This window comes from Lissotriton vulgaris, chromosome 10 (assembly GCF_964263255.1).
Source record: "Lissotriton vulgaris chromosome 10, aLisVul1.2, whole genome shotgun sequence".
NCBI lineage: Eukaryota > Metazoa > Chordata > Amphibia > Caudata > Salamandridae > Lissotriton > Lissotriton vulgaris.
Window position 1 is genome coordinate 270,664,154 of NC_141698.1, and position 27,832 is coordinate 270,691,985.

Here is a 27,832-nt window from a genome sequence, read left to right on the forward strand (position 1 = left end):
CAAGGGACATAACCCAGCGGACCCACCTGGCAAGGGTAGGGGAGGAAACAGGAAAATGGGGTTTACGAAAGGAAATGAGGAGTTGAGAACAAGAGGGCGTTCTGAGATCAGCGGTCTTTTGTTCATACATTTTCAAACACTGCCCCACACAGAGTTGGGGTTGATCGGGGAAATAGGGATAAAAAACAGAGTCTAAGTTAGTCTTTGTGCGTCTGCGAATCTGGAACAGCACACCTGAAGGGGAAAATTGGCGAGAAGAAACATCCAAGGCTCTAACATCAGAAACTCTTTTGATAGAGACCAAGCAAAGTAACATAGTAAGTTTGGCCGATAACATTTTGAGAGACAAAGCAGAATTAGAGGGCCAATTCAAAAACAGTTTAAGTACAACAGAAACATCCCACAAAGAGGTATACTTAGCCAACGGTGGTTTAGAGCATCGAACACCCTTGAGGAGGCGACAAATCAGAGGATGAGCACCTACAGGCTTACCATCAATTTGGGCGTGATTGAGGGAAATGGCAGAGCGGTAGAGGTTGATAGTACGATAAGCCTTCCCAGCGCCGGCCTGAGAGGCTAAGAAATTGATAACAAAATTTAGAGGGGCTGAAATGGGATCGAGAGACCTTTCCAGACACCAGCTTGCCCAAAGAGACCAGGCGGATTTGTAGGCTTTGGAAGTGCCTGGAGCCCAGGCCTGGCTGATAAAGTGAACAGCCTCTTGTGAAATGAAGACGTTAGAAGGGGAAGGCCGGAAACTTTCCAGGCCGACAGAGTGAGGGCGTTGTCCAAGATCAGACTGTGACGCTCGCCTTGGGGATTGAGAAGAAGATCGTCGAAGGACGGCAGAAGTACAGGAAAATCCATCGCCATTTCTAGAAGAACAGGGAACCAAATTTGAGCTTGCCAGAAAGGGACTATCAGTACTAGAGAGGTTTCCTGACGGCGGACTTGCGCCAGCACTCTGTTGATCATAAGGAAAGGAGGAAAGGCATAATTGAGTTGACGAGACCAATCCTGGAGGAAAGCATCCGTGGCTAGAGCTAAGGGGTCTGGTCGCCAGCTGAAAAACTGGGGCAATTGGGAATTGAGGCGAGAAGCAAAGAGATCGATAGAAAAGGGACCCCACAAATGTGAAAGAGAAAGGAAGACGGAGGGACAAAGCCTCCAGTCGCTGAAGTCGCGCAGGAACCTCGAGTGCCAATCCGCTACTGAACTGAATTGAGGTCGCCAGGAAGATACTCCGCTGTCAAGGAGAGATGATGGGCTAGGCAATATTCCCACAGACTTTTCGCTAAGTCTGCGAGAGACTTGGACTTGGTTCCGCCGAGATGATTTATGTAGCGAACCGCAGAAACATTGTCCATGCGTAAGAGTATGGAACAGCGGATCCTGTCTTTGGAAAGACTTTTGATCGCAAAGGAGCCAGCAAGCATCTCTAAACAATTTATGTGCAGTCTGGACTCCTCTCTCGACCATCCTCCTCCAGTTGAGATTGGACCACAGCGGGCGCCCCAACCCGATAGACTGGCATCGGATTCTAATACAAGATCCGAGGATGTGGCGAAGATAGTGCGCCCGTTCCACACATCTAAATGGTCTATCCACCATTGCAGTTCTGTGCGGGACTCTTGGTCTAGAGCGACGATGTCTGCATAAGCTAGACCTTGGCGAAGGTGTCTGATCTTCAGGCGTTGAAGGGCCCGATAGTGCAGGGGGCCCGGAAATATTGCCTGTATTGAAGAGGAAAGAAGACCGACACTCCTGGCCAGAGATCTGAGGGAGATGACAGAAAGTTGGAGTACAGAGGCAATCTCCGCCTTGATTTTGGAAATCTTTGAAAGGGGAAGGCGTAAAGACGCCGCAACCAAGTCCACAAGGAAGCCCAGAAATTCCATGTTCTGAGAAGGGACCAGAGAAGATTTCTCGAGGTTTACAAGGAAACCCAAGTGCAGAAGAAGACACTGAGTGGTTTGGAGATCTGCAATGAGACCCTGTTTGTCTAAATTAAGGATTCGAATATCGTCTAAGTAGATTATGAGTCTGATACCAAGAGAGCGAAGAAAAGCGACCACTGGCTTCAGACGTTTTTTGAAGCACCATGGCGCAGAGGAGAGACCAAAGGGAAGAGAGGTGAAACAGTAGGTCATTCCTGACCAATGAAATTGAAGGAACTTCCAGTGAGACTGGTGGATAGGAACTGTAAAATAGGCATCTTGGAGATCCAAGCGAACCATCCAATCGTTTGGCCGAAGGGTATCCCTCAGATGAAGGATCGTCTCCATTTTGAAATGACGATACACCACAAAGTGGTTGAACCATTTCAGGTTTATGACCGTGCATAATTTCTTGTTTTTCTTCTGGACCAGAAAAATGAAGCTTAAAAAGCCTGTAGAGTCGTAGGGAAAAATTTGAATGGCTTGTTTCTGTAATAAGGACTTTATCTCGTTTGATATGAGGTTTGCCATGTGCGAAGAAAACACGAGAGGAGGAGGGAAAGAGGTCTGGACAGGAGGAGAGTAAAACTCTATAAGATAGCCTTGAACTGTGTTGAGGCCCCACGGGTCTGAACTTATGGAATGCCATTTTGGTAGAAACAGTGTTAATCGACCCCCTACAGGAGGGAAAGAAGAAAGGCTTACCTTGTTGATTGGAGTTGGTGTTGCGATAGCCTTTACGCCCTCTTCCGCGGAAACCACGGCCTCGCTGTGGATAGAACTGCGGCTTGTATTCTTGGGTGTTGTCGTAAGAACCTTTGGAGCCTTGATTGTAGGGACGGCCGGAAGAGCGACCCCTGCCTCGTCCGGCCCGGCCAAAAACCCGAGGGGCAAAAGTCTTTTTTATGGATTGTTGAGCCTTGTCAAGAGAGGCGGAGGTAGAGACAAAGCGGCTGATGTCGCGAACCAAATTCTCCCCAAAGAGGAGGCCATTTGCCTTAGAGCCGGGGTCCATAGGAGCAAGGTTGGCTAACTTGGGGTCCAATTTGATCAAAAGACCCTTACGTCTTTCGTGGGTAATGGCTGCGTTGGCATTGCCCAAAAGGCAAAAGGCACGCTGGACCCACATGGAAATGTCATCGGCTGAAAGATCAGAACCTTCAAGACGGGCAGACTCTGCCATGTCGAAGATACGGGCTAAGGGACCCACGATGTCCAGCATTTTGTCTTGGCACGTGGACCATGCCTTGTCAACCCCGCGTCGAGGGTCTTTTCCAAATTTTGAAAAGAAAGTAAGAAGAGGTTGGTCGATGGAAGGGACAAGGGTGATTTTATCAGGGAGGGTAGGTTTGGGACATTCAGACTTTAACCTGGAACGCACAGCTGCCTCTAGAGGGAGACGAAGGCGGACAGAAATGTATTCACCAACGTGATGAGAGGGTAGCCATTCAGTCGAGTTGGGATGACGGATGGAGGACGGGTCAAACATTGGGAGACCCTCCGAGTCATACACTGGATCAAAGTTAAAGGAGTCACTTTTGGGAAGTTTGAGGGGAGGGGGGTCTGTGACGTCAAAGATATCGAATAAATCGTCAGCATCAGCCATATCGTCATCCGTGTCCAAAATGGTGGAAATTACTAATTTCTTAGTAGGAGACTCTGTGTGCTTAGATTTTTGCTTCTTTTTGCCCTCTGAACCGACAAACCCCTCCTTAGCAGGAGGCCTGGGAGGCACTATGTCCTCATCCATAGGCGAGTAAGACTCGCTAACCATTGCTGGCGCCTTTTTTGGCTTTTGCACAGAAGCAGAGTGTTCCACCTTTCGTTTTCTGCTATCCCCCGCAGATTGGGCCAAAACCTTGGACAACATGCTGACCATATTTTTTGACATTCTCTTCATAGTAACTTCCACTGCCTGTTCAACAGAATTGTTTATAAATCTGTGCAGGTCCTTTTTGAGTGACCCATTATCCATATTGGAGGTATTTTCCTCAGAAGAGCTCTCCATATCCATGTCAGCCAAGCAAGGCAGGTAAGGGTTAATTTTGTGGGAAAGAAAAGAAGGGGCGTGAACATGGGAGTGTGCAAGGGCGGGCCGACTCTGAAAAACAGAGCGAGGAGACCGGGCTTGAGGCAGGCAGGAAGCCGGCTCCGATAACCAAGAGCAAAACGCTTCAAAGCGGGAAGCGGAATGCAGAACACAACCGGGCGGAAAGCCAGAAGGAAGCCGAAAGCAGGCTCCGGGTCCGGTGAGGCAGGAAATGCTCCGAAGGCGGTAAGAAGCTTCGCGAACAAGCGCGAGGACCGCGGAGCGGACGAAACCACTGCAAGGGGGCGGGGTGGGGAAAACGAGCAGAAACAGCAGTGAAAGAATGACCTGAAGCGCGCGAAGCGCAAGTCAAAGCGGCGCAATAGCGCGTAAATGAAACAGGAATAAAACCGTAAACTGATGCACAAGCAGTAACAATAAACAAGCAAAGATTATTATTAAACACTGTGAGCATAGATAAGAGAACATGTATCTGACTGCGAGCAGCAAGAAAAGAGGAAGCTGCGCAGTCAGTGTGTACTCTTATCTATGTTGTGACTGCTGATTGGTTATTGTACTCTCGTTTTTTCTCGTTCCCATGGCCCAGTTGTTGCCTGGCCCTCTGGGAACTGTAGTACTTGCACTTATCTTGGCTGCTATAGTAATAAATGCAAGATAAGAAAGCATAATAGGAGCCTCCGGTCTTGCCATAAAATTTGCCAGGGCTGCTTTCAGTTCCCAGTCCGGCCCTGGTCAGTAGGTTTAGGGCCTGCTTCTAAGGTCTCTACTGAACCTGCGAAGCCACCAAGTTAAAACCGAACGAGAGCACCTCGGGTTTTCATTTTTCCGAAGTCGATGAATTGAGTATAATTAATCTTTACAATACTAACATCAGTTATATATTATCAGCCCTATTTACTTTAGGCTGGTCTCTGTCTACATAATTAACAAGGTGTTATAATATTTACCGACTTACTGTCTATTATTTCTCAGAAAGTGTCTTCGAAATTAAAAGTCCTTTAAAAATAGTTAGCGGAGTGAAGTGAGGAGAGAAAAGGTGGTTTCCCGACCTACCTGGAAGCACAAGCCAGGAAGAGGTTGAAGACTTCCAGTGGCGTGAGGAGTAGGGTGTTTGGCGTCAGGGCCCACACGCTGACTACGGTGGCTCTCCTCGTCCATTGTGTGTGAGGAAAAACAAGAGCCCGTCAATCAACAGGTGCTCGGTTTACAGAACAGAAAACAAAGCACTAACGAGATGTCGCGGAGAGAAATTCCTGGATCCGTCAGGGCTGGCAGCCTGCCAGAGCCCGCCGCCGACCAACGGGCGCCTCCAGGGGGGCCTCGTCCGGCGGGGGCAGGCTCCGAGGCGGCACAAGGTGAGACGGGCGGTGCGCAGCGGAGCCGCTCTCTGCGCTAGCCCAGAGACGGGTCGGAGGGCTGATAAGATGCTGAGGCCGAAGTGGGGGCGTCAGAGTAACGATGCCGGACCCAAACACGTAAGTCACTACTCTTTGCATGGCGTGTCTATAGCTTTAGGCTAAAGGCGGATAAGTGTTCGACTTGATGATTTAAGCCACCGCCACTTAACTCGCACTCATTTGGAGGGTGTCACCCCGTTTTAGTAATATTCACCATTCTCATAAATGTCATCCTGTTAACTCTGAAAATAGGATGGGGTCTTATGTTTAAAAAGGTTATTATTGAGAGAGATTCGAGAGGAAAACGTGTTGGAATGTGAGGGCAGGTCTGCAAATAGGGTGATCATATGGATGCAGATTACTTTTTTTTAGGGTACTTTTTATTAAAAAGAGGGTGATGACACCCACCAAATGACAGCGTGGTGCCCTCTTAAAATGAAACATGCCTCCAGAGACCTCAATATGCTTACCATCTTTGCAAACCTGTATCACTGTCCTAGAATGGTTCATCCTTAATTCACATTAAAGGGGATCACCTACTTAACTATCAGGCTTCACCCTTATATTACGAGCTATCAAATCGACAGGTATGTGACTTTGGATTTTGTGAAAATTAGCTGTGAAGAAGTGACAGTGAGGTGCCAGTCTTTGGGAAATGGGAGAGGGGCACACTTTGAGCTGGGTCCAGGCAGGGCGCCAATGATTTTTTTTTCTGGAACTTTATATAGGGTGAACTTGACTCAAAGATTCGGAGCGCATTACAGGAGCATAAGTTGCATTACAGATGGACACAATAATTTTGTTACGCAGGGAAGAGTAAGTGATTAGCCCAGAATCACAGGGTGTTGTGCGTCCCTTGCAGAGACTGGAACCCCGTTTCCCCAGCTTCGAGGTCGACAGCTCTAGCCGTTAGACTACATCCTCTCCATGAAAGTACTGCAAGCAGCAGTGTACCTCTTACTTAATTAGCTCCATTGATTCAGACTAAACTGCTTTTAGTCCTTGTTACTTGATGCATGTGCCGTTTTGCACTGCATTAGCCCCCTTCCTTCCCAACTCATCTCCCTCTCCTGCCCACATATGCCAACACAACCATTCACACTATCAACAACTTGGCACTAGCGTGATTGAGCTACTCTGTCAGCGAATCAGAATCTTTGGAGGAGGTGCTGAGAAGTTTTTTCTCTGAGGTTAGTTACTTCTTTCATGTGTGAATGACCCGTAAACACAAAATGGACCCCTTGCTGGCTTATTTTATTCACCAGCTGCAGGGAGGGCGCCAGGGTGCTATCCAAGCAAGTGCCGTCGCTGGGCGCACTGCAGCACGGAAAATGCCTAACTCCTGACTGCATTCAGGAAGAGGGGAGCAGCACAGACCACTGATACCAGGTTTGTGTGGAAAAGGCCGCTTTAATAAACAGGTGCACATCACAAAACAACCTTGGCCTTAGCCTTCCAAAACTACATCCTCACTATACAACGATAATCTTATGGTAATCTACCCCCCACCCCTAAGATAACCCTTCACAACAACTTAACACATCAATATTGTATATGATCCAGGGCTGGTCGAATGTAACTTAAACCTCCTAACAACCTTTCCATCTTTCCATCATCTATTAACCTCTTAGCATGTTCAACTCTAACCTAAACGTAACCTTCCTGTCTCGTCCAGTTGTGAACCTGCCTACCCGTTCCCTTTCAGTCTGAACTGCCACTCCCAACAACTATAAACCTCGGTAAACCATGGCAACTTCTCTGCCAACCGCCTATGCACCTGCTTCAAGCATCAACCAATCTAAACAGCATAAACTCCTTTGCACACCTGTGATTAATGAAAGCGTACCAACAATGAGGAGAGAAATATAAGCCATCCTAAACAACATAAAAACAGGGACGCGAGGGTTTGGCAAAAATCTGCTACCAGGTACCAGCCATTGTGTCACCAGACACAATGGTGGCTGGTACAAAAAAAAATCAGATTTTTTAACCTTGGGCTAGCCCAAAAATAGCCCACACCCAAGCACTCATCAGGCTGCTCCACTTCCCCAAATTACCCAGGGGCAGACCTCCCTCTGGTCAGCTGCCCCTCAAAACCCCATTATGCAGCTTTAGAAGCCCATTTTTACATTTAGACCGATTCTAAGTTGTGTAACATGTGAGAAGGTGGCCTGATATGCAGTGGTCACTATTCTAGTGCCCACTATGTATCAGTCCAGCAACCCTTATTGATGATTGGTTGTAAGTCAACCTTATAGACCAGCTATCCTAGTAGCATGGATACGAGCAGTCTAAGGCTAAAGACTCGAGAGGGCGTGTTAAGCCAGCTGTTTACCACACATATACCCCTTGAATACCCAGTGAAAGGACACCACACAAGTGTTATGAAAATAAACAGTTATTTATTAAAGATCACAACAGCCCTGTACTCTTTATGAGGACAGGGTACTAAGCACAAACCAAAACTCTTACAAAAATACTTAAGTTAGCACAGTATATACAAATGCCCGAGGGGCACGGAAAACCATATACTCTGAAAGTGGAATGTGAAATTCCTAGCAGGTAAGTACAGTACTAATAGCTTTTGGAATCGCTAGGACTTGACTAGGGAATCGTTAGATTACGACTAGGAGGCCTAGGGGACTCGGGTGCAGTGTGTGCACTCTCACGCGAGATGCGGACAAAAGTCTATGGTAGCTAGGAAATAGAAAGTTAGTGTTCTCGGGCGAACCCGACCTGGTAGGGAGAAAACGAAGATAGATTCTGACCCTTGGATAGTGAGGCTATGCTGGGGCACCGAAATGCCGAAGTTACCTAGCCCAGGGGCTGCAGCTGCATAGGTCTGAAAAGACGTCGGGAATCCTCGTAGACGGACCAGGAGCCGGAAGAAAAGATGCTGGCCGGTGACCAGTGAAGAAAGTTCAGTTGGATCCAAGCCTGGATCTCGAAGATAGATGACACCTGAAAGCAGAGGGGACCAAGTTCGAGACTACTAGCCAGTAGTCAGTGGGCACCAGGAGGGCACCGGATGGTAGCCACCTCGACAAGGTGAGTGGGTGACGCTGGAGCTCGAAGATCTCACGGACCAGGAGGCGTTGTCGGCGACCAGGATGGAGGATCGAGCTGTCCCACGAAGATAGAAGCTGTCGGCGTCGCTGGTCCCAGGATTGGGCAACAAAGCCTTGGCAAATTCAAGCCCACGCGGTGGACCTAAAATGGCGTCTGGAGTGGACCAGGAGGGTCCGGGGTGCCTCTCTTGAAAAAGGAAGCAAGGGCCAGCCTGGAGCAACCAGACCAGCAGAAGAGATGTCGTCGGGCGTCGTTCAGAAGGCCACAAGCCAGCCGGCTAGTAGCCAAACAACGCGGTGCACAGCAAACAGCAGAAGGGCCCCACGCCGATCGTGGAGATGCAGGGAGGCTGGCCTTGGGTGCTGGAGCTGCGCGGGGTTGGGGCTTCTCGGACCCCAAAGCACTCACCAGTGGAGGACACGGTGGGCTTGCAGTAAAGATGTCGTGCAGTCTTGGCGATCGTCGGTCCCTTGAGGTCTCGTCGCACTCACGGTTCTCAGCTTGGCTGTAGAGGTGAGTAGAGGTCAGAGGTGCCAGGGAAGCCGGGTCTCGTCGAGCTGGGTCGTCGGATTCGTGATGAAGGACTTGCAGCAGACCGCAGTGTTCTTTAGGATGGTGCCTGCGGATGCAGGGTGACTACTCCTTAGCCACAAGGGAGAATCTTGAAGAAGAAATCGTGAAGTCCTTTCGAAGAAAGTGGTATCTTGATTCCAAAGATGATCTAATTTGAACAGGGGGCCCGCTCCTATCTTTATACTAAAAAAGGGGGCTGACCCGGTGACTAGGTCCTGCCTATGGGTGGGACCAGGAGGGGGGTGGTTACACCCCTCTCCCCTGCCGGACTTCCCCAGGCCAGGGGCTGGTGTGCCCCTGGAACTGGTTCTGACTGGCCTATGCGTAGTGAGCACCGGGGTGCCACTCAGCAGTCACCTTCCTGAAAAGCCCTGCCTACCCAGGATACACAAAACCATGTCTGGGACGGTGCTAGCACCGCCCCGGACAGGAAACCCTTTGTCCAGGCCTCCCTCGCTGGAAGGACTCCCAGCAGCAGGAGGTCAGACTCGTGTCTGTGGTGGCAGCATCCATTTTGTGGAGCTGAGGCTTCAGTTAACTTTAACCGGGGTTCACAGTTACATACATGTCGTGTCCCTCTAGAAGGGTGGAATGCTAACCCCGTCGCCAGAATTGGCGAGGGTTTAGTATTCCAATTCGTATGACACCTTACTCGACATGTTTTGATAAAGCAATACCAAAGTTAGCATTTAACCGCGAGGATTATAATGCACTTAAGAGTATATGGTATGCGATATCATGGAACAGCTATTAGGACTTGGTTCCGCAAGCTGCAGACAGGCTCAGCTCATGCCAGAGCACCATCTCACACGATTCCAAGCACTCTGCCTTCAGGATTGTCAAGGCCTGCCATAGGAGTGACTGATAGGAATCTGTGTGTCCATTTTAGGGTTAGGTATAGGTATACTACACCTACAGCAAAGGGTGATTACACGACTTTGCCCCAGCTGTCATGCAGCCAGTTGTGTCAAATTTAGGAGGCCAGCCAGGGGTGGCATAATACATGCTGCAGCCCCTGGCAGCCCTGGGTACACCTATGCCCTGAGTTACAGGGTCTGATAAGGTGGCCCAGTACCAATTGGTAGACGCACCTAGGGTACATGGAATCCATTTTAAAGAGAGAGCAGTAGGCCTGGGGTCCTGATTGGCAGGGTCCCAGGTCGACTATGTCCAAAACCAGCTAAAACACAGGGCAAAAAGTTGGGGGCAACCATAGTCAGGATGTACCTTCCTACACAACCCCCCCCCAAACGAAAGGAGATAAGGCTATCCTTGTCCAGGTAAGCCTCTATTACCTAAGTGGCCATATAAGGAAGGACCAGCTCTGGCTTGGTTTCCCCCTGTGTCATGGTCCACTAGGCAACCCCTCACCCTAAGGGTATCTGAGGGTCTCCACCATAGGGAATCTCTGTCTCTGGTGTGTCTTGGGAAAGAAGAAGGCTGATGCTGGGGTGGAGTACTGAAGTGAGGCTCCTCTACCTTTGGGCTCAACTTCCTCCAATCACCATCCATCATGTGTGCCTTTCTTTCTTTAGCTGAGATGCACTGAGCTCTCAGGGTCAGCCTCTGGCTACCTAAAGCTGGAGGCTGAGTCCCTCTGTTTGGCTTACTGGAGGGACAGGTCAGGTCTGGGGTTTTTAGGCCCCATGTTTGGCTGTGCCCAACAGTGTCCAGCTGTGGGAGTTCCCTAACTACTTTTAAGGGGGATCCCTCAGGAGTCTGTTCTATTTTCACTTGGATAGGGTTACCAGCTTCAGTGATCCTAATCTGCTGATTAAGGGGTTCTTTTGGACAGGGGGCCCTTTGGGGTCCACCACTGGCCTCCCTGAACTCTTCAGCCCTGGGCTGACTGAGACAGGGTAGAGAGGTGCAGGTTACCTGCTCCAGACTGGGTCCCACCTGGGAAGGGTCCACTGCCATCAGGGGCTCTGCCAGGCTAGGCCTGACTACCTCTGGGGCAGTTCCTTCAACAGGGGTAGAGTCAGTTCCCTGAGGAGGCTGGCTCTCACCTAGTGTCTGGGAGGGGGAAGACTCTTCTTCCTCCTCAATGCTCTCTGTTTGAGTGGAGTGATCCATTGTTTCAGGCTTCACAACCTCACTATCTGTTTGAGTAGAGGCTGAGACCATTTCAACCTTGCCAACCTTTTCAGGCGGGCACTCAGTTTGTGTTTGGGCTGTGACTGTCACAGCCCTCCTATCCTGTTCTGGAAAGTCTGTCTGAGCCTGGGCAGTGGCTACCACTGCCCTTCCAACCTTTTCAGGGAGGAATGGTGCTTGGACTGGGGCTGTATCTATTACTGCCCCACTAACCTGTCTGGATAGGCCTATCATTCTGGAGTGAGTTTCTTGCTCCACCTCAGCCCATGCTGAGAGTTCCAGGTCATTCCCCAGTAAGCAATCTACAGGTAGGTTATCTGTCACTGCCACTCTCATGGGCCCTGTGACATTACCCCAGCTGAGCTTGACTACTGCCATGGGATGCCTTCTCTTCACTCCATGCATGTCTGTCACCTGATAAGTAAAACCAGGGGTCAGTTGAGCAGAGGGGACCAGATGGTCACTCACCATGGTGAGGCTGGCCCCTGTGTCTCTGAATGCCTCAACTTTCTGACCATTCACTAAAACTTCTTGTCTATACTTTCCCAAAATGTGGGGTCCAGTAGTGAAGTTGGCAAACCCCATGCCAGTCTCACAGACAAGAGTGTGGTCAGGGAACCTGGCTAGGCCATAGTCCTCCTGATTGCCCAAAGTAATGCCCACCACATTCTTGGGGGCACTCCCACCACCTGGGGGATTACCACTAGTGGTAACAGGAGGTTTAGGAGTATTACCTGGGGGTATGTTTCCCTTATTACCATTTTTAGGGCAACTGGCATCACTTTTGTAATGACCCACCTGTTTACAGGTATGGCAATAAGGTTTCTTCTGTTCAGAAGGAGTGTTCTGGGACCCACCACCCTTGTTGGAGTTTTGGGGCCCTTGGGAAGTCTTCTCTGTGGATTTATCCCCACCCTTCTCTTGAGGCTTGGTTGATTCCTTTTTCTGGTCACCACCCTGGTTTTTAGGCCTAACCCTGGTTCTGACCCATTTGTCTGCCCTCTTACCCAATTCCTGTGGAGAGGTCAGATCAGAGTCTACCAGGTGCTGATGTAATAACTGGTTCTGACAATTATTTAAGATTTGCTCCCTCATAATTAGATTATACAATCCTTTGAAATCAGTAACCTTACTACCCAGTATCCAGCCTTCAAAAGCCTTAGTGGCACAATCAACAAAGTCAGTCCAATCTTGAGACTGAGTTTTCTGGGTGTCTCTGAACAGCATCCTGTATTGTTCAGTGGTTAAACCAAACCCATCAACCAGTGTATTCTTCAAGATTTGGTATTTGTTAGCATCCTCCACCCTTGTGGTGAGGAGCTTATCTCTACCTTTACCATCAAAGGAGAGCCACAAGATAGCTGCCCACTGACTTTGGGGAACACCCTGCACAGTGCAGGCTCTCTCCAAAGCAGTAATCCATTTGTGGATGTCATCCCCTTCTTTAAAGGGGGGCACTATCTTATTCAGGTGCTTTTTATCAAAACTCCTTTCCCTATTGCTAGGATTATTGCTGCCACCAGTGGGCTGTAGCCCACATAATTCTTGCTCTCTAGCAAGGGCAAGTCTCTCTTTGGCCAGGGCAAGTTCTTCCCTTTCAATCCTCAGTTTGACTGCCCTTTCTTCAGCTTCATACACTCTCCTCTTAGGGGAAGACATCCCTCTGTGAGAAGAGTTGAGAGAGCCATTGGTTCGAAAGGATCTGTCAGAGCCTCTTGATAGAGACCTAACTCGTCCATTCCCAATGTTAAGCTGACCTGAGAGTGGGCCCAGGGGTCCCCCAGTACCAGGCTCATGTCTGCTTAAGTTGGACCTGCTTAGTCTACTGACCTCTAGCTGTCCCTTATCTGCCTCATCCCCTGACAACTCATCCTCCTCCTCAGCATCATCTGCCTCATGGAGGGGATGGATATCAAAGGGACCCTGTAAGGAGGGCAAACTTCCTTCTGGATTAGAAGGGTCTGGGTTACCAGCCCTACTGGCATCATAAGCCTCTAAGAGACCAATCAGAAAGGAAGTGGTGGGGTTAGACCCCTGTTTTAGTTTCCTGAGAGTACACACTTGTCTCATCTCATGGAAGCTAAGAGCAGCATATTTTGAAGTAAGGACCTGTGGAGGGTCCACTGACACAAGGGGATACTCAGAGTTTCCTCCTTTGTCTGACATGCTGATTCTAGTGTGGTGTAAGTGATGCACCTACCTACACTATGTGTTTACCTACTGATCCCTTGCTAAGAGTTGCAGCCAAGGTGTGCTAAGCCTTGAGGAGCTACAACAGCTGGTTCAGTAGAACTCAGAGTATTCTAAGCTTTAGTTATATGTACCTAACAGTACTTATGTGATCTTTCAACAAGATATTCTTAGGATACGTGTGGTAAAACAACAGCAAGCTCAAATCCCAACCGCTGCTCACCAATGTGAGAAGGTGGCCTGATATGCAGTGGTCACTATTCTAGTGCCCACTATGTATCAGTCCAGCAACCCTTATTGATGATTGGTTGTAAGTCAACCTTATAGACCAGCTATCCTAGTAGCATGGATACGAGCAGTCTAAGGCTAAAGACTCGAGAGGGCGTGTTAAGCCAGCTGTTTACCACACATATACCCCTTGAATACCCAGTGAAAGGACACCACACAAGTGTTATGAAAATAAACAGTTATTTATTAAATATCACAACAGCCCTGTACTCTTTATGAGGACAGGGTACTAAGCACAAACCAAAACTCTTACAAAAATACTTAAGTTAGCACAGTATATACAAATGCCCGAGGGGCACGGAAAACCATATACTCTGAAAGTGGAATGTGAAATTCCTAGCAGGTAAGTACAGTACTAATAGCTTTTGGAATCGCTAGGACTTGACTAGGGAATCGTTAGATTACGACTAGGAGGCCTAGGGGACTCGGGTGCAGTGTGTGCACTCTCACGCGAGATGCGGACAAAAGTCTATGGTAGCTAGGAAATAGAAAGTTAGTGTTCTCGGGCGAACCCGACCTGGTAGGGAGAAAACGAAGATAGATTCTGACCCTTGGATAGTGAGGCTATGCTGGGGCACCGAAATGCCGAAGTTACCTAGCCCAGGGGCTGCAGCTGCATAGGTCTGAAAAGACGTCGGGAATCCTCGTAGACGGACCAGGAGCCGGAAGAAAAGATGCTGGCCGGTGACCAGTGAAGAAAGTTCAGTTGGATCCAAGCCTGGATCTCGAAGATAGATGACACCTGAAAGCAGAGGGGACCAAGTTCGAGACTACTAGCCAGTAGTCAGTGGGCACCAGGAGGGCACCGGATGGTAGCCACCTCGACAAGGTGAGTGGGTGACGCTGGAGCTCGAAGATCTCACGGACCAGGAGGCGTTGTCGGCGACCAGGATGGAGGATCGAGCTGTCCCACGAAGATAGAAGCTGTCGGCGTCGCTGGTCCCAGGATTGGGCAACAAAGCCTTGGCAAATTCAAGCCCACGCGGTGGACCTAAAATGGCGTCTGGAGTGGACCAGGAGGGTCCGGGGTGCCTCTCTTGAAAAAGGAAGCAAGGGCCAGCCTGGAGCAACCAGACCAGCAGAAGAGATGTCGTCGGGCGTCGTTCAGAAGGCCACAAGCCAGCCGGCTAGTAGCCAAACAACGCGGTGCACAGCAAACAGCAGAAGGGCCCCACGCCGATCGTGGAGATGCAGGGAGGCTGGCCTTGGGTGCTGGAGCTGCGCGGGGTTGGGGCTTCTCGGACCCCAAAGCACTCACCAGTGGAGGACACGGTGGGCTTGCAGTAAAGATGTCGTGCAGTCTTGGCGATCGTCGGTCCCTTGAGGTCTCGTCGCACTCACGGTTCTCAGCTTGGCTGTAGAGGTGAGTAGAGGTCAGAGGTGCCAGGGAAGCCGGGTCTCGTCGAGCTGGGTCGTCGGATTCGTGATGAAGGACTTGCAGCAGACCGCAGTGTTCTTTAGGATGGTGCCTGCGGATGCAGGGTGACTACTCCTTAGCCACAAGGGAGAATCTTGAAGAAGAAATCGTGAAGTCCTTTCGAAGAAAGTGGTATCTTGATTCCAAAGATGATCTAATTTGAACAGGGGGCCCGCTCCTATCTTTATACTAAAAAAGGGGGCTGACCCGGTGACTAGGTCCTGCCTATGGGTGGGACCAGGAGGGGGGTGGTTACACCCCTCTCCCCTGCCGGACTTCCCCAGGCCAGGGGCTGGTGTGCCCCTGGAACTGGTTCTGACTGGCCTATGCGTAGTGAGCACCGGGGTGCCACTCAGCAGTCACCTTCCTGAAAAGCCCTGCCTACCCAGGATACACAAAACCATGTCTGGGACGGTGCTAGCACCGCCCCGGACAGGAAACCCTTTGTCCAGGCCTCCCTCGCTGGAAGGACTCCCAGCAGCAGGAGGTCAGACTCGTGTCTGTGGTGGCAGCATCCATTTTGTGGAGCTGAGGCTTCAGTTAACTTTAACCGGGGTTCACAGTTACATACATGTCGTGTCCCTCTAGAAGGGTGGAATGCTAACCCCGTCGCCAGAATTGGCGAGGGTTTAGTATTCCAATTCGTATGACACCTTACTCGACATGTTTTGATAAAGCAATACCAAAGTTAGCATTTAACCGCGAGGATTATAATGCACTTAAGAGTATATGGTATGCGATATCATGGAACAGCTATTAGGACTTGGTTCCGCAAGCTGCAGACAGGCTCAGCTCATGCCAGAGCACCATCTCACACGATTCCAAGCACTCTGCCTTCAGGATTGTCAAGGCCTGCCATAGGAGTGACTGATAGGAATCTGTGTGTCCATTTTAGGGTTAGGTATAGGTATACTACACCTACAGCAAAGGGTGATTACACGACTTTGCCCCAGCTGTCATGCAGCCAGTTGTGTCAAATTTAGGAGGCCAGCCAGGGGTGGCATAATACATGCTGCAGCCCCTGGCAGCCCTGGGTACACCTATGCCCTGAGTTACAGGGTCTGATAAGGTGGCCCAGTACCAATTGGTAGACGCACCTAGGGTACATGGAATCCATTTTAAAGAGAGAGCAGTAGGCCTGGGGTCCTGATTGGCAGGGTCCCAGGTCGACTATGTCAAATGAAAGCGTACCAACAATGAGGAGAGAAATATAAGCCATCCTAAACAACATAAAAACAGGGACGCGAGGGTTTGGCAAAAATCTGCTACCAGGTACCAGCCATTGTGTCACCAGACACAATGGTGGCTGGTACAAAAAAAAATCAGATTTTTTAACCTTGGGCTAGCCCAAAAATAGCCCACACCCAAGCACTCATCAGGCTGCTCCACTTCCCCAAATTACCCAGGGGCAGACCTCCCTCTGGTCAGCTGCCCCTCAAAACCCCATTATGCAGCTTTAGAAGCCCATTTTTACATTTAGACCGATTCTAAGTTGTGTAACATATATTTACTGCACCTGGTGAATACCATTACTTGAGGTGAGGTGTTTACCAGATCTGATAAAAACCTCCTATTTAGGGGGTGTAGCTTCAATTGGTGCTGCTGGTGCAGTGGCACCAGGGCGCAGATGCCAGAGTGGTCCACTGACCCCTGATTATTGCTGTACTATATCATCCAAATACCAGACCAAGGGCCCATTTCCTCTCTTGCTTTTGGGCGCCAGACACTGGCTACTGTACTGCTCCTTTTCTGAGTTTTCATCTTGGAAATGAGACATAACTTCCAGAATCAGTATTTAACATTCTAAAATCTGAGTGGTTTGCCTTTTTTATCAGGCCATCCACACCCCAGCTCCCTCAAATACATTTTGTCAGGTAAACACAGCCTAATGTGTTAATTATCACACAACTTGGAATGCTCATCATTCACACACAGTTCAGAATTTTGGAATGTGAATACCTGCAGTGAATGGGTCTTAGCCACCGCCTTCAGACAGTCATTCAGCGATCAGTAGTGTGTCAGCCCATCCTTGCGCTGCAATGAACATAAGCATATGCATCAACATTTATGCAGCTTGCACAATAAGGAATTGAATCAGATAGACAGTTTTTACCTGGGTAAAAAATAGGGAATGGTGCAAAATGACCTCCCATTGAGCTAAATCAAATCTGTCGGAATTTATTAAGCGGTGTTGCAATATTTCCCTTTGCAGCTTTTTGTGAAAATGTGTTGGCATCAACATTGGTCCAAACCTATTTCCCACATTGTTTACTCCGTGTAAACAGCCTTTTTTTGCACCTATTGTTTTTAGAAAAACAACAGCACCCTTAATTTCAGGAGTGGTTTGTTCCTTGTAGTAATTAGCGCAAAGTGATTTATCATCATGTGCCCAAAAGTGCTGCAAACTCTTTTAGAACAGTCTTGTGTCATGGATAAAACAATTTCAGACTGGTTTAGTGCCAGTCCTCCTGTATGCAGAGATAGTGTTTCGCCCTTTTTCATATTTTAAGTAAAGTAGTAGATGGAATGGACACTAATAATTCAATTCTGTAAATAGTGTACAGAGATTGTGTTGTGCATTAACAGCACTAGCTTTTGTGTCTACAGCTGATCACATGTAGAACATGTCTGGGAAATATTGCAGAATGCCTGGGCTGGCATTAACATCAATGGCAGCCATTACCGTAATAACGGGAATATTTTGGAGATTTTGAGAGACTACTGACTGAGACATTGTTTCTGCTGGTGAGTCCACAGGCCTCCTCTGGCAGCAGAAGGTGATCAGAAACTGTTGGACAGGCCACGTGAAGGGCTTGCTCCCTCCCCGCACGACCGGGCCCGAGCCCGGCTCCTCAGGTGTGACACGCCACAACCACCCGTTTCCCGTCTCATATGGGACCCCTGCCCCTGGACATCTCCACATCATGGACCCGAATCACTACCGGCCCCCTCGCCCGGCTTGGGTGCCATCTTGGACACAGCACCACGAGGCCGCGTGGCCTCCGATCGACCCTAACCCTGGGCCTGGCCAGGCCCCGACATCCCGGCACCACCATCCACCCAGGAGGTGAGCGGCCCACTTGGCAGGTCAATGGGAGAAAGAGGTGTCGATGGCTCTCCCCCGCCAGGTGCCGATCGCCCCCGGCTCCCCCGGGCACTGGCTCCACCCCGCTGCTGGGTGTCTGGACTCCCTCATCCCGGACCTCCCGACCTCCAAGTGCGAGGGTCTGGACATCAAAGGGGACCAGACCTATAACTGGGGCAGCTCCAGAGCAGGAAGGCAGTTGTATCCTGGAGTCAAGAGACGCAGTGAAGAACTCATCCTTGACGGACTACTGGCGCTGCCGTAGTCCTGCCTTGCGAACTATCGTCCTGCCTGCTGGCGATGCCGCAACCTTCTGAAACCTTCATCGTCGTCGGGACCTGCTGGCGTGGCCGCGGACCGTTTGTAACCACCACCTTCATCGGGACCTGCTGGCTCCGCCGCGGACCGTCGCTACCTTCAACCATCCCGGGACCTGCTGGCTCCGCCGCGGCCCGATCATCTAGAACGCCGAGCTCGAGGATTGTGAGCTATTTCATCTACCAGATTGGTAACAAGACTGTCCCGCTACCCTTTTCCCAATCAAGAGACTAGAACCGAGGGGACCCCTGAGTCCAGACCTCCTTGTACCATTTCACCGTACTTAAAGAATTGCCTATAAAGAACGTTAAACCTTATCCTTGTGTGGTGTACATCTGTGGGGGGGAAGTTACTCGTCTGTACGATCGCTGGAGACGGCTCTCCCCGGAGACCTCTCCCCTTATTCTCGGCCGACCCTCCCGGTCCGTCTAACATTGGTGGCCAGCGGCGCGATCCGAATCAACGCGTAATCGTACAGAGAGTAGCTCACCCCACGACGAAACCACAATGACAACCAAAGAGAGCGGATCCACCGAGAAATTCCAGATGGAGAAATTGGAAGAGTACAGCCATCGTGAGTTGAAACAATTCTGCATTGAACTAGGTATCGCTACCACCGGTCTGAGTACTAAGGACGATTTCAAGCACGCCATTGAGTCATGGGCGGAAACCGGGGCCGTCAGACCCCCGGACCAAAATGTCGCAGCAGCAGAGAAAAACACCACAGCTCCCGAGGAGCGAAGAACGGGTCTTTCGCAAAACGAAATCCAAGAACGAGAGAGAAACAGACTACATGAACTAGAAATGGCCCGGCTCAAAATGGATGGCGAACTCAAATTAGCCGAACAAAAACTGAACCTAGAACATCTACGGCTTCGAGAAGAAAGAGAAGAAAAACAGAGACAAAGAGAGCTCGAAGAGAAGAGACTGGCGTATGAACACGAGCGCAAACTAGCAGAGATAGAATTACGTAAGCAGAACAAAGAATTAGGGGTGCCCGAGCAACCGCGCACCCCGGGAGCAACAGAAAAGAAGGTACACATCCCCAAGGATGTCGTTCGAGAATATTTCCGAGATGACGACATACAGCAGTGGTTCAAGGCCTACGAGATCGCTATGACCTCCCACCGGATCGATCGAAGCGACTGGGGAGCCGGTCTATGGGGGAGGTTCGTCAATGAGGGCCGCGATGCCCTGTTACAGCTCCCAGACCATCTGATGACCTCCTATGACCACATGAAAGCTACCCTCCTCACCCGCTATGGGCTCACACCCGAAATGTACCGCCAGAGGTTCCGAGACTGCACCCGGATCCCGGGTACAACTTGGGTGGAGTACGTGAACTATTTCAGCCGAGCCTTCGAGGGTTGGATCAAGGGGAGCAATGTAACGACCTACGAGCAACTCTTCAATCTCATGGTATGGGAGCATCTATCTAACAACTGCTTCGTCGAGCTCAGGCAGCACCTCCTCGACAGTAAATTGACTGATCCACGACAGCTCGCCGCCGAGGCTGACCGGTGGGAAATCACCCGAGTGGGCCGAAATGGGTCGCAGGAACAGAACCGGAACCACCCAGGTCAGCACCGTCCCCGAGGAGGAGAGGGGGCCAGGGACGAGGAAGAGACAACGCCCCGGTCGCTTCCGCTGCCAACACGCCACCCCCGGCCAACCGGGGCAACACCCCGGCGCGCCCGGGGTACAGAGCCAATGTCACGTGTCACCGATGCCAGCGAGTTGGCCACTACGCAAATGACCCAAATTGACTCCGAGACCCCGCCAGATGGCTGCCGCCGCCCTGGGGGAAGAACAAATCTCCGAAGAACACGAGGAACGTGAGCAAGAACACCAAGAATGGGAACCCGCCGCCATGGTTCTAGCGTGCCTAGGGGGAAGAGACATGGTCCCGCGGGCCCCCCTACCCGCCAACACCCGGAAGTACAGTCAGTGGGTGAACATTAATGGACGCAGGGCCGAAGCCCTGCGTGACACCGGGGCCAGTGTGACGGCCGTCCGCTGTCACCTGGTGACCCCAGAACAGATCCTGCCGAACGTTCTCTGCCCTGTCCGTTCAGCCGACAATTCAGAGAGTCTTTGTCGGATGGCCTGCGTCCCCTTCGAGTGGGGAGGAGTCTCCGGCATGTTGAAGGTGACGGTCCGAGATGATGCCCCCGTAGACTGTCTCCTGGGAAATTATCTGGAGAGTTCCCCGTGGGCCGCCGTAGAGAGAAGACAGCACCTGGGGATGTTGGGCCTCCCGGACTGGGCGTGCGTAACCACCCGGTCCATGGCCGCCCGTGCCATCCCCCGACCAGAAGAACCGGAATGGCCGGCACCTCCTCCCCCGGTCGCTCCAGTAGAAGACACCGACCATGCCGACCCCCCAGAGCAAACCCCCGAAGGACTCGCCCAGCTCCAGGACCTTCCCGACCTGGCTCAGTGGCGTCAGGAAGGGGGGCCCACCCAAGAACAGTTTCGTCAAGAGCAGAAGACCTGTCCCTCCCTCGAGGGACTCCGCCAACAAGCCCTCGCCGAGAGCGCAGGGGATACCTCCGGAACCCATTGGGTCTATTGGGACAAGGACCTGTTGTACAGCGAACAGAGAATCGCGGAGTTGGGGGCCAGTCGAGTGCTAGTGGTGCCCCTCCGCTTTAGAGACTTTTTGCTAAACCTGGCCCACGATGTCCCCCTGGCTGGTCACCTGGGTCAGGACAAAACCTACAGTCGCCTGGTGACCCACTTTTTCTGGCCCAAGATGAGGAACGACGTACTCCAGCACTGCCGGTCTTGCCCCACGTGCCAGGCCAGCGGGAAGAGCGGCCGCAAGCTTAATGCACCTCTGCAACCTTTCCCAGTGGTCACCACCCCGTTCGAGAGGGTGGGAATAGACATTGTGGGGCCCCTGGACCCCCGTACAGCACAAGGACATCTGTTCATCCTGGTACTGGTGGACCACGCCACCCGCTACCCCGAGGCTGTTCCCCTGCGAACTGTGACCGCCCCGGTGGTTGGCCGGGCCTTGATGGGGATCTTCTCCCGGGTGGGCTTCCCCCGAGAAGTCGTCAGCGACAGAGGCACAAACTTTATTTCAAAATACATGAAATCCCTCTGGCAACAGTGTGGGGTCACCTACCGATTCACGACCCCCTATCACCCTCAAGGAAATGGACTAGTTGAGCGGTTCAACCGCACGCTCAAAGGGATGATTGGGGGGTTGGAAGAGCCCCTCCGTCGCCAGTGGGATGTGCTACTGCCGTGCCTCCTCTTTGCCTATCGAGAAGTCCCCCAGAAGTCCCTCGGCTTCAGCCCGTTCGAACTCTTATATGGACACCCGGTGCGAGGGCCGCTCAGCCTAGTCAAAGAAGGTTGGGAAATGCCCCCTCTGAAGAACCCTCCAGATGTCTTCAAGTACCTCCTGGCCCTACGCAACCAGACCAGACGGTTCAGAGAAATGACTAAAGCAAACTTGGAGGCCAGTCAGGAAGACATGAAAAGGTGGTACGATCAAAATGCCTCCTCCATCGAATTTGAACCTGGCCAACAGGTATGGGTGATGTCTCCCACCGAACCATGCGCCCTGCAAGACAAATGGACAGGGCCCTTCAAAGTGGTCGAGCGCAAGAGCCCTGTGACCTATCTCATCGATATGGAATCCTCACGGAACCCCCTCCGGGTCCTCCACGCCAATAGACTAAAACCCCACTTTGTGCGCTCGGAGCTCAGCCTCCTGATGGCAACAGACAGCGGAGCCGAGGAGGATTCCGAGCCACTCCCTGATCTCCTACGGGCTCGAGAGAGGGACGGCTCCATGGACGGGGTCCGACTCTCGGAGGCCCTCACCCTGGAACAGCGTCAAGGCTGCAGAGACCTCCTACTTCAGTTCGCCGCTCTGTTCTCCCTCACCCCAGGGGTCACCCCCTAGTGCTCACACGATGTAGACACTGGAGACAGTCCCCCTATCCGACATCGGGCCTACCGCGTACCAGATCGGGTACGGGCCTGCATCCAAGAGGAGGTGTCCAAGATGCTCACGCTCGGGGTCATCGAGCCCTCAGACAGCCCCTGGGCCAGCCCAGTGGTACTGGTCCCCAAAGCGGCCGCCCCCGGCACCACTCCTGAGCTCCGGTTCTGCGTCGACTACCGGGGCCTGAATGCGGTCACCAGAACCGACGCACATCCCATTCCCCGAGCAGATGAACTAATCGACCGCCTGGGAGCTGCCCGCTACCTCAGCATCTTCGACCTGACAGCGGGCTACTGGCAGATCGGTCTCACACCCCGGGCCCAAGAACGATCTGCCTTCTCCACCCCTGATGGCCACTACCACTTCAAGGTCATGCCATTCGGCATGAAGAATGCTCCAGCAACATTCCAGCGGCTAGTAAATCAGGTCCTGGCGGGACTCGAAGAATTCAGCGCCGCCTATCTGGACGATATCGCTGTGTACAGCCGCCACTGGTCCGACCACCTCAACCACCTCCGAGAGGTTCTGCAGGCCCTCCAACGAGCCGGCCTCACGATCAAGGCCAGCAAATGTCAGATTGGCCAGGGGTCCGTGACCTACCTCGGGCATCAGGTGGGAAGCGGTCTGGTGGCCCCGCTGCAACTCAAAATCGCTGCCATCCAGTCGTGGCAGCCCCCCATCACCCAGACCGAGGTCCGCGCCTTCTTGGGACTCACAGGCTACTACCGGCGGTTCGTGAGGGACTATGGCAGCATTGTGGGGCCCCTCACGGAACTCCCCTCCAAAAACCAACCAAAGAAGGTCAACTGGACCCCAGACTGTCAAGCGGCCTTCGAGAAGCTGAAGGCCGCCATGTGCTCCGCCCCTGTGCTCCAGGCCCCCGACTACAGTCGGGAATTTATCGTCCAAACGGACGCCTCCGACCATGGCAATGGGGCAGTCCTGTCCCAGCTGAACCCCGAAGGACTTGACCAACCAGTGGCCTTCATCAGCAGACGTCTCCTGGCCCGAGAGCAACGCTGGAGCACCATCGAGAGGGAAGCCTTCGCAGTGGTGTGGGCCCTCAAAAAGCTCCGGCCTTATCTCTTCGGTACCCACTTCCGGGTACAGACCGATCATCGGCCCCTGCAATGGCTAATGCAGATGCGGGGGGAAAACTCCAAACTATTGCGTTGGTCCATCTCCCTGCAGGGGATGGACTTCACCGTGGAACATCGGCCCGGACAGGATCACGCCAACGCAGATGGCCTGTCCCGCTTTTTCCGCCTCGACGAGGAGAGTCCCCAAGAGGATGGGTGACTCTCCCCGCCTTCAGCTGGGGGGGACGCATGTTGGACAGGCCACGTGAAGGGCTTGCTCCCTCCCCGCACGACCGGGCCCGAGCCCGGCTCCTCAGGTGTGACACGCCACAACCACCCGTTTCCCGTCTCATATGGGACCCCTGCCCCTGGACATCTCCACATCATGGACCCGAATCACTACCGGCCCCCTCGCCCGGCTTGGGTGCCATCTTGGACACAGCACCACGAGGCCGCGTGGCCTCCGATCGACCCTAACCCTGGGCCTGGCCAGGCCCCGACATCCCGGCACCACCATCCACCCAGGAGGTGAGCGGCCCACTTGGCAGGTCAATGGGAGAAAGAGGTGTCGATGGCTCTCCCCCGCCAGGTGCCGATCGCCCCCGGCTCCCCCGGGCACTGGCTCCACCCCCTGCTGGGTGTCTGGACTCCCTCATCCCGGACCTCCCGACCTCCAAGTGCGAGGGTCCGGACATCAAAGGGGACCAGACCTATAACTGGGGCAGCTCCAGAGCAGGAAGGCAGTTGTATCCTGGAGTCGAGAGACGCAGTGAAGAACTCATCCTTGACGGACTACTGGCGCTGCCGTAGTCCTGCCTTGCGAACTATCGTCCTGCCTGCTGGCGCTGCCGCAACCTTCTGAAACCTTCATCGTCGTCGGGACCTGCTGGCGTGGCCGCGGACCGTTTGTAACCACCACCTTCATCGGGACCTGCTGGCTCCGCCGCGGACCGTCGCTACCTTCAACCATCCCGGGACCTGCTGGCTCCGCCGCGGCCCGATCATCTAGAACGCCGAGCTCGAGGATTGTGAGCTATTTCATCTACCAGATTGGTAACAAGACTGTCCCGCTACCCTTTTCCCAATCAAGAGACTAGAACCGAGGGGACCCCTGAGTCCAGACCTCCTTGTACCATTTCACCGTACTTAAAGAATTGCTTATAAAGAACGTTAAACCTTATCCTTGTGTGGTGTACATCTGTGGGGGGGAAGTTACTCGTCTGTACGATCGCTGGAGACGGCTCTCCCCGGAGACCTCTCCCCTTATTCTCGGCCGACCATCCCGGTCCGTCTAACAGAAACTGTTCTAGAAAATTACTCGGAGGTATGTGGTATTATCAAGACACCACCTGGTATTTGTTGCATAGCAAAGATGCCATGGGCATTGGTGCAAGCAAGGAAAATGACCTCTTTGACTGCTGTTGGGGTAGTAAAATACAGAAATTATCATAATGTAATGGATCTCGGTGCACTGCACCGGCTGCACCAGTGGTAGCTAGCTACCCCCCTGCCTGGTTTTACCTCAATAGCTCCCAATAATTATCAGAATGTTTGAAATGCTCTTGGGCAAAAAATATGTTTTGTGACCTGATCACTAGACATTCTTTCTCTTTTCTAGGCATTACAGAGTGGTTTAACATAACCCTCTAAATGACATTAGTAGCGTTGAAGCCAAAATATACACTGGGTAAAAATGCTCAATTTATTTTCAATTTACTGGACATTTTGTCGGAAAAGTTTAACTCACAACTGTGGCAAGTGAGACACCTGGTTCTTCATCCTTTAAATACAGACATGGTTTTAGCAAGCTCCTTCTGACACAATGGTTATTGTTTATCATTCGTAGTCCTATATTTGCTCTCGAGTGGGTCTAGAGCCTTGATAATTCCCAAAGGCCGTGTTTGTGTTTGAACGTCAGCAGAAATCCAAAATGTCTTTATAGCAACATACATACTAAACTACGGATTTTATATTATTGTCTATTTTGTATTCCCTTTTTACTGGTTTAAAACCCCACAATGTACACGTTTTTACGGGGTAGGAAACGCTGAAAGTGTGAAACAAAACATGAAAGTAATTTGATATATAGGGGATGTAAGAGGGGGTTCTGGTGATGTCTATAAGTACCACCTGAACCCAGAGAAGGCATTGTTGGATCATAGTACATACTGTCCGTAATGTTGCATTTTACAAATGTGTAGATTTTTCTAGATTTTACATTGGTTGAAATTCGTATTTTACAGTAGTGATGTAATTACAGTTACTATTTGAAAATAATTCCCGGGTATGTCATTTCCATGAAACATGGTTATTTAAAACAGTGCTTTGTGGTGTCTGTTTTCTTGTGTTTTAGGTTTGGACAGGGCTCTATCTAAAGACATATTTTAGTGGTTGACAGCGAATTGAACTAAGTAGAACCTTTTCTTATCTCATGTCCAATAACAGTTAGTCCTTAGTAACATCGTGAAATGCTTCTATACTTTTGTGTTTCCTTGTTTCGCTCCTCACCCTGATTTCCATTAACACAATGTAGTCAGTAGCATTTTAAACTCGAAAATAGCAAATTCTTAGCAACTTGATTTCAATTTGTAAAATGTTAATTTCTGAACTAAAGTGATTTTTCATTGTATGTGCGTTTGAGGAACACAAACTTCAACCAAATGTCTCTTTAAAAGATATATTTAAATCAGGCTTTTTGGATTTCGGCCAGACTCTTTTTTTTAAACTCTATTGATTTTGAGCAATAAAAAGAAATGAACAAGTATAGCATACTTGAGCAGCACAGAATTATATGACATACTGCTTATACAGCCATCCAGTTTATGACTGGTGCAACCCTTGCTTGGGCCCTGGATCCTGTGAAAGGTTTCACTGGGCTTCATTTATTTTATGGTATTTCTTTGGGCACCCTCTTGATTTGTAAACATATTCTTCCGCCCTGGCGCACCAGGCCATGCCCTTGTCCATTCCCCCAACAGGGTGGGATTAATCAGTTCAGCAATATCGGACAATGTCCATTTGGCTACCAACATACCCATAGCCACTAGCTGTCTAGTACAGTATTGGCTACCCCATGAACTCATTAGCCCAGAAAGCTCAATCTTAGGGCTGGGTGTGGAAATGTACCCACAATGTGAGACAGGATCAGTCTTTATGGGACAAGTGTTGCTGAATCACGGTGTGCTCCTAAATCGTGTGGTAGAATATGGGAGCTCACCCTACACTACAAGCAATGAGAGTCAAGGTCTCCCTTTATTGTGGCCAGTCTAGTTGAACTTTAATACACTCAGCGTTGGTGTTTCAACTGAGTCATCTTCATTCTCATAAACACTGCAAGAACTCGGGGTGCATTTTTGCCTCTACCCACTCCTCCATCTCCAGGGGACCATCGTCTTGACCCTATCTGTCTCGTAATTATAACAGGGGATTGAGGTATTGTTAGAACTGGGGGTCTCTAGTTGGCAGAGGTAGGCACCAATGTCCAAAAAGGGACCCTTGCTTCTAGTCAGGGTAAGGAGGAAACCCTCTGAGATAACCCCTGCTCACCCTCTAGGTAGCTTGGCACGAGCAGTCAAGGCTAATCAGAAGGCAATGTGTAAAGTATTTGTACCAACACTCACAGTAACACAGTGAAAACACCACAAACTGACTCCACAACAGTTTAGAAAAATAAAGGTATTTAATCTAAACTACACAAGACCAAAACGACAAAAATCCAACATACACAGTTCAAGAATATGGTTGCGAAAGAGTTCTTTAGGTTGCGATAAAATAATCCACAGTTGCGTGAAAAGTTCACAGTTGGGACACGCTTTAGTCGACAGTACCTTTAGTTGCGACAAAGTTCCAAAAGCAGAAGCTGGTGCGGTGGAAAACAAGCGATGCGTTGCTCCTGAGACCTTGGGTAGGCGATGCGACAACCCCGCTGCAGCAGCAGGCGTGTTGCGATGAATCCGGTCTGTATGGGGAGGAAGGCCACTTGTATGGATTCCAGTGCATAGGTTTCGTAGGAAGTTTGTTCTCGCAAAGGCACAATGCGACGATCTCGAAGGGGCTGCGACGATCTCCGGGGCGACGATGCGCGATCCAGCGGCGATCTCTCTCTCGCAGCTCCTCGATGCGATGATCTGCGATGACGTTCGCAGCGACGTGATACGGTCTGCAAGCAAGCGGTGCAGCGTTCTCACCCAGCGACGACAGGCTCTGCGACGACACTCGCCGTGATGGTGATCTTCCCGCAATAGAAGGATGCGTCATCTTAGGCAGCTGCAACAGGCGCTGCGACGATCTCGACCTCCGTAGTGGCGGGAATTTCTTCGCACTATCGGAGATGCGCTCCGCAGCCAGCGATGCAATAACTTTTCAGTT

At 51.1% G+C, this 27,832-nt stretch overlaps 1 protein-coding gene across 1 annotated transcript in view; it reads left to right on the forward strand.

Moving 5' to 3' along the window:
• Positions 1-5,328: 5,328 nt before the first annotated feature.
• Positions 5,329-27,832, forward strand: part of LOC147685114 (cyclic nucleotide-binding domain-containing protein 2-like) — an 827,522-nt gene continuing 805,018 nt past the window's right edge. The window contains exon 1 of the mRNA XM_086942419.1: positions 5,329-5,462. Within this exon, the coding sequence (XP_086798545.1) occupies positions 5,412-5,462 (51 nt within the window). The 5' untranslated portion in view covers positions 5,329-5,411. The remainder of the gene's footprint in view (positions 5,463-27,832) is intronic.